Below are 12,180 nucleotides of genomic sequence, written 5' to 3'. Positions count from 1 at the left end.
TGAGGCTAATAAACTGAAGCTTAATCCAGACAAGACAGAGGTACTATTGGTAGGTGGAACTTTAGTCCGAGAGGTTACCCGCCCAGTCCTGGACAGGGTTGCACTCTCCCTAAAGAACAGAATGTGGGGCTTGGGGGTCCTGGACCCAGAGTTGTCCCTAGAGCACCAAGTGGCAACTGTGGCCAGAAACAGTTTTTATCAATTGCAGCTGATATATTAGCTGTGTCCTTATCTGGACAGGCAGAACCTAGCAATTGTTACAAAAAAGGATAGTCCATCTGTTGACAGGGACAGGCAAACACAAACATATAAGCCCTGTTCTTTATTGAGAGTGTGTGCTATAGAATAGTTTATAAATTTGTAAATAACCTGCATTGGTTACCAACTGGAGTCTGAACCCACTTTGAGGTGCTCACACAGCTGTATAAAAGAACATTTCCTCCCATGTACACTTTCCCAATGTACACTAAGATCATCTACAAACAACTTTCTCTGTGAGCCACTTCTAAAAGAAGAGAAAGGGGAGAGCCTTCTCAGCTGTGGCACGATGACTATGGATCAAGCTCCCCAGGGAGGTGCACCTGGTGCCAACCCTTTACATATTCAGCACCAAGTTAAAACCTTTTTATTCTCTTGCTATTTTAATTGCTGAATAGGATGTTCTGCTTTTTATACTGGTTTTTATTCACTTAATGATTTGTGCTGTGCATTAGTTATTATATTGTGGTACATAGTATCATTATTTACCTGTTTGTTGAGAATTTGGAATTTTACAATTATAGTTGAAGTATTAGATAATGTTATTGATATGATGCGCTTGCTTTAAATATTTGGACTGATTGTACACCATTCTGATTCTCTTTACTATAGAATGGTATCTAAAAGTTTTAAATAAATAATTCATAGCTGGTGTGGTTATGAGAACTACCTGCCCTCAGAGATTCATCTATTTTCCCCACCTCAGCTTTAGTGTGTGTTGTTCAAAGCCAGGTTTTTGTCTACATGCTAGTGGAACTTGCTAGTGGTATTGACTTTCCATTGTTCGACTGTTTTCTTTGCTGCTTTTTATATCTTATTTAAAAGTGCAATGTTTAGGAACTGATTTCTTTATAGCTGTCTCATGTATTTCTGTAGAACTTAAGCACTGAAACTGAATTCTTCAAAGTACATTTTAAAATGTGCCCAAATCCAGATGGGAGTCATGTTCTCCAGCCCGAGATCCCTGTGGTTGGTTGACAGCACTGAACTTAGGAAACGATAACCCTTTTGCCCACAATATAGCAGCAGATACTGTTTTGTTGACCTGGCAAAAACAAAATACTAAGCTATTGTTTTAGACTGAGCTTGAGCAAATTCAAGATGCTTCCAATTTGCCAATTGCAGGGTTTGATTTTACACTCTCCTACTTTGCTTGAAGAGGCTGAAGTTTAAGTTCATATGGCCACAGCTTACAGACCCTACCTTACACCATGAAGTTATTAGCTTAAGCTCTGGAGTCCCTATACTAAGCCTAATTCCTGCCAGCAATTATGAAATTTTTTCTCCTTCAAGGAATGAATTATATTCATCTATATAGCAGCTCAGTGATTTATTACTAAAATTATCACTATAACATCCTAGGTATTGATGCTTACAAGAGCCAGTATGGTGTAGGCGTTACATGGCCGGACTAGAACTGGAAAGAGCAGTGACCATATCCTCCACTGTGAAGCTTTCTGGGTGATCTTGGATGAGGCTCCATTTCTCTTTAGTAACCCTATCCAGAAAGGTTAGTAAAAGGTCAGATACTGAAGATGAAACTCAAATACTTTGCCCACCTAATGAGAAGGAACAGCTCATTGGAGAAGACCCTGGGAAACTGGGAACTATTGAATGTAAACGGAGAAGTGGATGACAGAGGTTGAGGTGGCTAGATGGAGTCACTGGGGTGGTGGGTGTGGGCTTGGGTGGACTCTGAGCAATAGAGGACAGGAGAGCCTGGAGGAATGTTGTCCATGGGGTTGTGATGGGTCGGGCATGGCTTTGCAACTAAACAAAAAACAAAAACCCTATGTAAATGGGTTACTAAAAGGAAAAATGGGGGGGGGGGGAGTAAATGAGGCACACTGCCTATCAGAGCATTTTTGAGTATGGACAGGACAAGAATGTTGTAATCAATCATGAATATATGCTTTAACAACAATTTTCATTTCATATACATTCAGATACACCACTGGAGAGGCATTTTAATTCTTCATTTATGAAACAAATTATGTTTTATTTGTTTTTGCTTTCTTGCTTAGTGACTGAAAACAAACCATTCAAGAAATGAGAAATATTGACTCAGTCAACTGTTAACCAAGCAGGAGTAAAACCTTTCATCCATCTGGATTTGTATCAATACTGCCACTGCTTTCATTAATGTAGTTCACATGTATTTCAAGTAATCTAGATATGCTAAGACAAAAATCATGATTCAACAAGAACACATTTCCCAAGCTTATCTACTGAATAAAAAAACTGCAACTCAAGTATCACTTACCTAGTATATGGACTTGGTATGATTGTGCAGAAGAAACCAAAGAGTATTTATGAAATTCTGAGTTCTACTGCAAAATATTTTATCATGAATGCATTGCTTTAAAAAACCTGGTGTAATTTCAAATGATCTAGCTTGATAAAGGGAAATACAAAAGTCACTCAAGACAATTTCTTTATTTATATAACCACACTGATAGCAGTTCCCATGATCAAAGATTGCAGAGGTAGTGGTTTCAGAATTCTTTTCCTGGATCAATCTCTTTTCTTCATGGGTTGGAATCTTAGCGGCCGGGCAGAATCGGGACATTTTTATCAAGCACTTTAAAAAAAGAACTGCACAACTGCTGTGGCCCATATCTTGATCAGCTCTCTTAGCAGGTTGGTATTTTAGTGCAACTCCAAATGATATAATTAGATCTTACGTAGTTGAGTACTTTGCTATTTAAGTGTGCATTAGACATGATTTTCAGAATAGTGACAGATTATTGTATTTCTGGTCTCCATCACTTTTGCACAAGTAAAATCATCATTACAAATCCATTCTCTCCCATACCATATTAGAGATTTTAATACACACACATTCAAATACAGATGCTTGGTTTTTTCCCGTCTAAAAATGCATTTTAACATGCATTTTGATACATTTTTCAAATGAAGAAGTGCATTGTAACATTTGAAGAAGTGCAAAATCGAATGGATATTTATGTTCTGATCTGCATATCAGGGTAAGATCAGGGCAGTTCATACTGGTATTTGCAAATATCAAATTCCTCAACCATTCCATCTTTACAATGTTTTAAATACTGCATGTTCTTCTAGAAATAACACTAAAGCCATTCTGCAAGTGGCACTCCTATGCATCTAAACTTCAGTTTGCATACACTAATTCTGACCATCCCTGGACTGTTTAGATAAGTAGGTTTTAAATCACTGAGTAACAGAAAACGGAACAACAGAAAGCTGAACTGAATCTTCAGTTTACAAAAAAGGGAGAAAGTTACACTAACACTGGCAGCACTCAATAGATACAATCATGATAGAATAACATGTGAAAGATAATGGTTCAAATGATTACGATATACCAAATCACATATAATCTACTTATTCAGATTGTATCCCAACAAGAATTAGAAATCTGTCACCCTACAAGATGTAGGCTTTTGTTTTTGAACCTACATGAGAAACATGCTATAAAATTTCTTTTCCTCAAAAATAAAATTGGTGCATTCTTTAACACATTTGCTATTTCACTTAAGCCATTTATGAATATGAAACAAAATCCAAACTGTCCATGTGCCAGCAGGACACAATGAGAAGCAAGTGCTCACTAAAACTACAGGAAACAAGTCAAAATGCTCCTTTATGGAAACGGTTGGGTCAACAGAGATCACATTGTTGTGCTCACCTGTCCCATTCCAGAAGTAAGCATTCCAGCACATTTCCTATTTTGCTTCAGGAAACACTACAGTCAGTCCATTGGATGCAACAGAATAAATTAAGAGGCAGCAGTAATAGTGAAAACCTCCTATGGTTTCCATTTATCTAGGAATATCTGCTGAAAAGTAGATTAATGCACAGGTGAACACTGGTAGAATTGGGAGCTGTAGAATCTATGTTTGAAAACAGCTTTAGCTTGCAAAAGAAAGGCTACACAAGAGACAGCAAAGTGGAAGTTGAGCATAGGAGACCAGATTCAATTGCCTTCTCATGTATGCAGCTCTCTATCCATGCATTCAGGCAGCCTTGTTTCACAGCCTACTGTGAAGTTTAAGATGCGGAAAGATACAATGAAGCATGATATAAGATAGTTGGGAGGGGGTGAAAGGTACTAAATAAGGTTTTCATACGAAATACTAGGAAAATGAGCTTGCTTGCAAGCATGCTTTCCTAGCTTTGTTAAGGAATTATTTGCAAAACAGACAGCAAGTCTCACTATTTTCTTCTGTGTATATTTATCATTATGAAAGATCAAGGACTGGAAAATCATCAATAATCAGCTATGTACAGAAGAAATAACTACCTTTGAGATTATTTAAAAATGCTTCTGGAAAATTAGTTGTGGCAACTCGTTGCTTAAAGTGCAAACTGCTTACCATACACACATCAAAGTGTGTGAATTTTCTCATCAAGCTCATGATCCATTATTGCCTTCTGAGTATATTCATATGAGCTAATTCAAATGTTTTTCTCAGAGTTACAACTAATTAATGTAGGAAAAACACTGTAGAACTGACTCCTCTAAAAATAGTTACATAATTCAGTGCTCACTTCTGATAATCTCAGTAACATTTTCTCAAAGGATGCATGTTGTTCACCATACCAAGTACAAAAGCTGCCTGATTTGTTAATGATTATACAGACCAAGTTAGTGATTAACTTAGGTTTTTAGCACTTAGGTGCTGATTTCAGTTGTATGAAGTACAGTCTAAGTATGACAAAGTCTGGATGCGACGCAGATGCTTGAAGACTTTGCCTGAGCTCACTATTTAGAAATAAGTACCGTTGACAAGTTGCTCTTTCACACAGTCAGCAGTGGATTCCTATACTGGAGAATTTATATAAATGGTGCAAATTTGTACATTATCATATTTATGAAACAGACAACTAATGGCATATTTTCCAGAATTATTTTTCACAGAGGAAACAGAATAACTCATTTATCAATTACTGTTTCATCTAAAAAAAAATAAAAAAATTAATTCTGGAAAAAGTAATCTGGTGCTCTATAACATGTGTGACATGTGACTAAAAGTGTATACAAAATAGAGCAGGTGATAAGGAGAGAGGGAACTAAGAAACAAATACTATTCAGTCATACATCAGACAAATGTGTTTGAATAAAGATGTGCTTCCAACAACTTGGTTCTATATTAAATCCATGTTTATTGCTTAAGTTGTATCACAGTGGAGATTAAATTATTCTTAATCATCCGGTCAGTGCTTGTGTACCTTCTTCAATACGAAAAACATTAAAACCAATGCATTCATACACTCTACGTCCTGTCACTCTCCCACCACTCATTGCCTCTTTGTATTCCCTTAGTTGCCACATACTGATAAGATTGTAAAAAGATAAAGCTAACAGGCTTATTGATAATACCATTTTCTTCAAGTATCTGGAAAGCAGTACAATTGCCTGTACTGAATATTAGAAACATATTTGCAATGCTACTTTATTGCTATAAGATAGAGGCTCCTGATGGGATGATTATGAAACATCATGTCACTGTGTACGAAGATGATTTTAGTATTCTATGGTTTTTTCCAGAACTCTTCCCATGTTAGTGAACAACACTCAATATAGACTGCCCCTCCCTCCCCCCAAGGATGGACATGGGATATCAAACTGCAAATAAATAAAGTGTACACTCACAACATGTGCAGTGCAAATTTCAAGTAAACAGAATGACATGGGAATTGATAAACTAATAGTTGCCAACTCTGGTGTAACAGGACAGCTTTAAACTTTGTTCAATGCCCTATTTTCCATTTTCTGCTTAAAATCAGAAAAGCCCTGTAGTGGTTACAGTGATTGAAAGAGTGTTGTGCAGAAAAGGAAGCTATGAATGTGAACAGAGGCAAATTTTCTAATTAGTTTTCTAGGTTTAATGTCATGCATGATATCAAACCTCTACAAAGACAGTGGGAACTGACCAAAGGATAACCTCCATTCTATTCAGAGAATTGTTGTTGGCAACTCTGTAACATGGATTGTGTGGCCCAGACTAGTATAAGGAACACAGATAGAACTAAGTGAACCTCTGAACCATTGTGGTTTTGGAAAAAAATGTAATTGGAATAACATAATAGCAAAGACATTCAACTTTCTAACAAACCCCTAAAGTGGTTTGATTCTGCTTGCTCAAGGGACAAGGTAAAACCTTTTCCAAAGAGCATGGGGCAGATCTCTGCCTCATATATTTTTAAAATCTATTTATTCTATCCACACAGCCCTTTTAATTATTAGAATCAAATACCTTTACAATGGCATAGATTATGGATATGGGGAAATGTAGAGAACAAAACTAAAATATACATAAATATAAAATTACAGCTTATGGTATTCTTGTGCAACTTCCTTCTCTCTAAAGAAATGGAAGAGAAAGGGAGGGTTTAAGTGAATATCAAAAGAATGGTATATTATCATATTCTTTAGTACCTTTTAAGAATATGACTTGTATGGCTGCATAATAATTCTGTCATGTGTTTATTCCTATGTACCAAACACCAGGAAAGATGACTTTCATGAACATCATTGTCAGATAACATATTGAACCTTATATAAATAAAATATAGATCTCTTTGCTAAAATATGAATGAGTGTATGAAAAAAGGAAGAACTTTTCCAAGTAAAAAGAAATAACTCCTTATCTGGGACGCACACATTTAGATTCACAAATGGAGAAGTCATAAATATATGTGTTGAATTACTTCAGAGAATTAAGGCTTCTAAAAAACATCAGTGCCAGAATAACCTTTCTGCATCAGTATTAAGAATAAAATACATTTTGCATTTTAGGTTGTGCTTCATTTTTTCTAAAGATTTTTCTTAGTTCTGCAGAATTTAATTGCATAAGATTACATACTGTAGGGGAGCATTAGAACTGTTTATTGTTTTACTTTAAGTAGGTGTTAGACTAAGTTACAGCTATAAAATTCAATTAGAGAATTGGTTCATTGCTAATGTACATTGGGTAGTTGGCTCATTTCACCTTTTTCTCATGTTTAATGTGGCCATTTCTTCTATACTTGCCATTTGGTATCCCATTTTGGTAATGTCCATTAATAGTAGTATGCTCATCAGTTGACCAAAGATGTTTGCTTTGCTTGCAGATGAATTTTGCTATCCTGACCAAAACACAGCAGAGTAAGGCTGTACCAAGCAGTACAGCAGCAGCAATATCCAGTAAGAAATACTGATAGAAAGAGACTCTGTAAACTGCGGCACGTAGATGCTGTGCTCCATTGTGACGAAGGATATAATTAATCCAGTAGACTGTTCGATCAACAGGGTGACCTGGTTGATCTTTATGAATTTCAGACAGCTTTTGGGCCTGTTGTCTGTAGCTGAGAAACAACAGCAAGAAAATTTCAGCATATTAGGTTAAGCCTTACCTGAATTTGCATTATCATATTCAAACATAATTTTATGCAGGTTAGACTATGGCTGCTGCAGCTATTTTCTAAACTTTTATTTCCAGGTCAGTGAAAGCTTAACAATAATAATAATTAAAAAAAAGATTCGCTTACCTGGGATCATTAATAACTTTCACCAGTGTATTATATAATTCATCATCAGTAACTGTCTTCCAGTTTAGTAATATCCCCATGCCTTTGGCCTGCACTCGGGTCATGGTGTCATAATGGTCTCCAAAAAGAGGAATTCCCACCACAGGTACACCATGGTACATGGTTTCAAAAATGCTGTTCAGACCACCATGACTAAGGAAAGCCTTAATATTAGAGTGACCTAAAGCAGCAAAAGGTGAGGTACAGGAAGGAAAAAAATCATGCAATTGTAAAATACCATAAAATATAGTTGAAATCCATGTATATGAAACAGACATGCACATAAGAGTTAGCATAAGAATATGAAGACTCCCTAGCTTCCCTTGAGCTTTTGTTGTTTTTTCCCTGCAGACGACAACCACATAAGAGTTTCATTCCTGCTGTCATGACTGGAATGCAGGAAAACAACTACTTGCCAAGCATCTTCTCCTTCTGATTGTTCAACTATACAAGATCAAAAACTTGTCTCCTTTCTTCCTAGTGTTGGCAAGAACAAGTTAAATCAGCAACATAACTTTCCTAATGATGACAATTTTGAGAGTGGTTTAGGGTGCAATCCAGTTGGGGTGCCCATTTCACTCCAAACTGTGGATTGCACACTTCCTATGAAGGCTGGGAGAAGCACAGGTGTGAATTGCTAGACAGTTGATTTCAGCACCCTGGGGTGGAGGGAAGGAGCCTGAAGTGCCACCAGGGCAGTTTGTATCTTAGAAGTACCTGCTTCCTCTTCTCACCACCATCCCAGAAAACCTGCTAAAGCCCATCTCTGAAGTTGCTCATGTGACCTTGCAGACACCCAGCTGGTTCTTTCTGTATCAGCTGTTTGTGGGGAGGAGGTACTCAGTGTACAGAGATCCAGCTGTGAAATCAGAGTGATTTCAAGCTCTGAAAAATCTTACAGCTATTTAGATGCTATCCACCCATATGAAGCAAATGTATATGCCGTGCAGAGAGACAATCTGCCTAAAACATCACCTTTTAAGCAATAATATAGCTGGAATACAACTACAAAATTAACACTATAGTAGAATTATAAAGAAAATGGTATTTATCACCAATGTATTCTTAATCAGTGACAAATATTTATGTTTTACGCAAAAAGCTTCCTAATTCAATATGCTGAGGTGTTTTGTTTAACCCAGTCCTTGAACTAAAAAAAATCTAATAATTCTTTAATTAGTATTTGTTCCCTGCATGCATGAACATGTATCAATAGGTGAGAAAAAGTTGTTTGTTTGTTTAGATACATAACTAAATGTTGAATAAATACGCTCATGCACCAGGCTGGTGCCAAATTCTTCCTCCTCAAGGATCAGAATCGTACTTTTGGTTATTTAGGGTACTAGAGTACTACAGGTATCCAGTGGAGGGCAGAAGGAGCACAAAGGCAAAGATTATAACTAAGTGTTTTACTCCTGCTCATGAGGAGAAGAGGCTGAGTCACCATCAGAATTCCCAGAACATGAATGCACATGCACACATGCATATACCAGCTCTAGAGCGGCAACCAGTACAGAAAGAACTGTGTTGGCTGAGCAGGCAGGGAAAAGGTGCTCCAATTACCACTTCAATCTCAGAATGTTTTCCTTAGGACAAAGTTTATGCTCCAAATTTCCTTATAGCCTTCTAGGCAGTGTCTAGCAGCTACAGGACTGCACCATGTAAATCAGTGGATCATATAAATGTTCAGCAACTATTTCAGAAACATCTCGTATTTCAATACATAACTATTCCCTATCTTACCAGAAAAACAGATTGCTCATCTCAGTCTGGAGTTGCTCAGCTGAACAATCTCAGGTTATCTATATTTCTATACACATTTAAGTTAATAGCAACCAAGATACATTTAAGTAAGATATGGAGGGAACTGAAATATCACACAAATGATTTAGTATATTCACACTAAAACACATCTTTTAATTCTACTCACCTAATAAGTCGTTTTGTGGTAACCATTCTATAAGTTTTGTATTGTTACCCAAGTTCCTAGGTTTATTTCCTGAAAATCTAAAATATACAAGAGAAAGTAGTTCCAAATGTATTGAAATGGGACATTTATATTTTATATTATTTACATATTAATTTGTTAGCAATTTTCTGCTGTTCAAAGTGATTTGATAAATGCTTAAAATAACTAATATGAAAAAATAAGTCAACATAAACATATAAACATAAAACATGAAGTATATTGGCCCATTAGGATAACATCTAAAAGCCAGATACGTTGAATGAGCAAAACTATTGATGAATTATAATGTAATTAAAAAAACATTAAGTTTCCAAACAAGACAGTTACATTAGATAACTTCTTAGTTCTGAAAGGCAGCATACTGTAACATAGTAACAATGCATAAGAATATTGGGATCGAAATGAAATAACTTTTTATTTCATTCAATCAAGTTTTATATACTTTTAATTTCTTTAAAAATGCCACATATTTCCTTGCCTTGATCTTTTCTAGCCATCATAATTTGCAGGTAGAATTCTGCTGGTTGAAGCAGGTTGGGGCAAGGTACTCCTGGAACAGCTGGGCCCACAGTTTCATATTTTCCTGCCACCTGTGTAACAACCTCCTGGGCAAAATTTGGTTTTCCATGTTTTAATCCAGGAGCCACTGTTCCACATTTAACCCAGGGCTGAATTTCATCAGGGCTGTGGCACTGCCATGCTCTGGCAACACTGTCCATTTGGGGAGCAGCACCCAAAGAAGTATGCTTCCCCACTGCCCATCAGAAACAATAGATGTTCTTCGGGAAAGCAAAGCAAGAAGCATTAGAAGACACTGTTGAAGATATTGGCCTATGAACCTGCCACTTGGCTGGAGTGCACTGAGGCAGACACTGAGGAAATCCTGTATTTTTTTTTTTATTTAGAATATTTTTATCCCGTCCTATACAATCAAATTGTCTCAGGATGGCTAACAATATAAATAAACAATAAATACAAACAATCAAAGAATACAATAACAAGATAAAATGTGACTGAGACTATCAATAAAATCAGATTAAAATTATTTAAGGTAATTTTAAATTATTATTTAAAATTACAATGTTGGACAAATAAAAAGGTTTTTACCTGGCGCCGAAAAGGATATAAAGTCGGCGCCAGGCAAACCACTCAGGGGAGCGCATGCCACAGTCAGGGCGCCACCTCATTTCAGCTCAAAGCTACCTGGTAGTTAGAAAGGCAGAGAAAGCCAGCTCAGCTCTGGCCCAGAGAGAGATAATGGAGGTACTTCATTTTGTCCCTGGTTTCATAATGTCAGCTCAAAGTCAGAGACATAAGAAAGAGAAAAGGGAGTGAGTGGGGAAAAGAGGGGAAGGTGGTTCCACTTGCATTTTGCTCTGGGTCTGCCCACTGCTGTTTCTGGCTCAACCCATCATTTGCTCTAGGTTCCAATAACCTTCCAAAGAAACCAGATTCCTAACCATTGCAAATATCTGCTGTGCTATTATACTTACCTCCAAATAACTCTTTGAGGAAGTCTTGCCAGGGCTTGTGCCAGTTTATTTGCTATATCATCTGATAAATATTTCACTCCTGCTCCAAATGAAACAAGGACAAAGCCATTTTCATTAGCACCATCCACCCATTTTTGAAGATCCTAAAGAAATGAAAAGCTTGCTGTCAAGGCTTGCAAACAATCTCACTATAGTGCTGTCAAGGCTTGCAAACAATCTCACTATAGGAATTATTCCACTGGAAAATAACAGAACAATCCAAAGAACAACATTTTCTTGAAGGTGCAAATGTAAATATTAACCATTTATAAACATTGTATAATTAGGGCTATTAATGAGTACAAATATGGGGCAGAGACAGGGAGTAAAAATATGAGTCAGTGTGATATGCATGACAGTAGGCAAGCAAAAGGAAGAATGTTTTCATCGGTTCCTATAGAACTTCCTGTAGGGCTTGGCTTGGCTGGGCTTGGCTTTTCTCTTCTCTTTTCTCTTCTTTTTGGGGGGTGGGGAGACTTCAGATTAGATGAAGGACAGAAGCTGGATCCTGCCTCCCAAACCCTTAAGTATGTGTTGAACAATAAGATCAGGAGCTAGGCAACTTACTGAAGGCCTACTATGTATCCATCATCCATCACCATCTTATGCAAAGCTGCGTAACTATTCCTGGGGTGACAATGGAAAAATGTTTTGTATATGGGGACTCCTATACACACCCAAGATGGATATAGGTGCATTCAACAGAGATGCCTGGTCCCTGGAAGTCCCTAAATGCCTGCCTTGTGTACTCTGAGAACTTTATACCCTTGCTACTCTTCATGCAAAGATACAGTTTGCACCTAAAGCATGTAGCATGGAAGTCATTTGTTTGCTGTTCTTAAATATTATTCTCAGGATGCAATCCTATTC

At 37.0% G+C, this 12,180-nt stretch overlaps 1 protein-coding gene across 1 annotated transcript in view; it reads right to left on the bottom strand.

Annotated features, from left to right (window-relative positions):
• Positions 1-5,403: 5,403 nt before the first annotated feature.
• Positions 5,404-12,180, bottom strand: part of UGT8 (UDP glycosyltransferase 8) — a 20,688-nt gene continuing 13,911 nt past the window's right edge. The window contains exons 2-5 of the mRNA XM_044428885.1: positions 11,272-11,414; positions 9,740-9,816; positions 7,771-7,990; positions 5,404-7,587 (exon numbers count right to left, since the gene is read on the bottom strand). Coding sequence (XP_044284820.1) covers positions 7,224-7,587; positions 7,771-7,990; positions 9,740-9,816; positions 11,272-11,414 — 804 coding nt within the window. The 3' untranslated portion in view covers positions 5,404-7,223. The remainder of the gene's footprint in view (positions 7,588-7,770; positions 7,991-9,739; positions 9,817-11,271; positions 11,415-12,180) is intronic.

The sequence above is a fragment of the Varanus komodoensis genome, unplaced genomic scaffold (assembly GCF_004798865.1).
Source record: "Varanus komodoensis strain SLA01 unplaced genomic scaffold, ASM479886v1 scaffold2, whole genome shotgun sequence".
NCBI lineage: Eukaryota > Metazoa > Chordata > Lepidosauria > Squamata > Varanidae > Varanus > Varanus komodoensis.
This window is presented reverse-complemented; position numbering and strand designations above follow the sequence as displayed.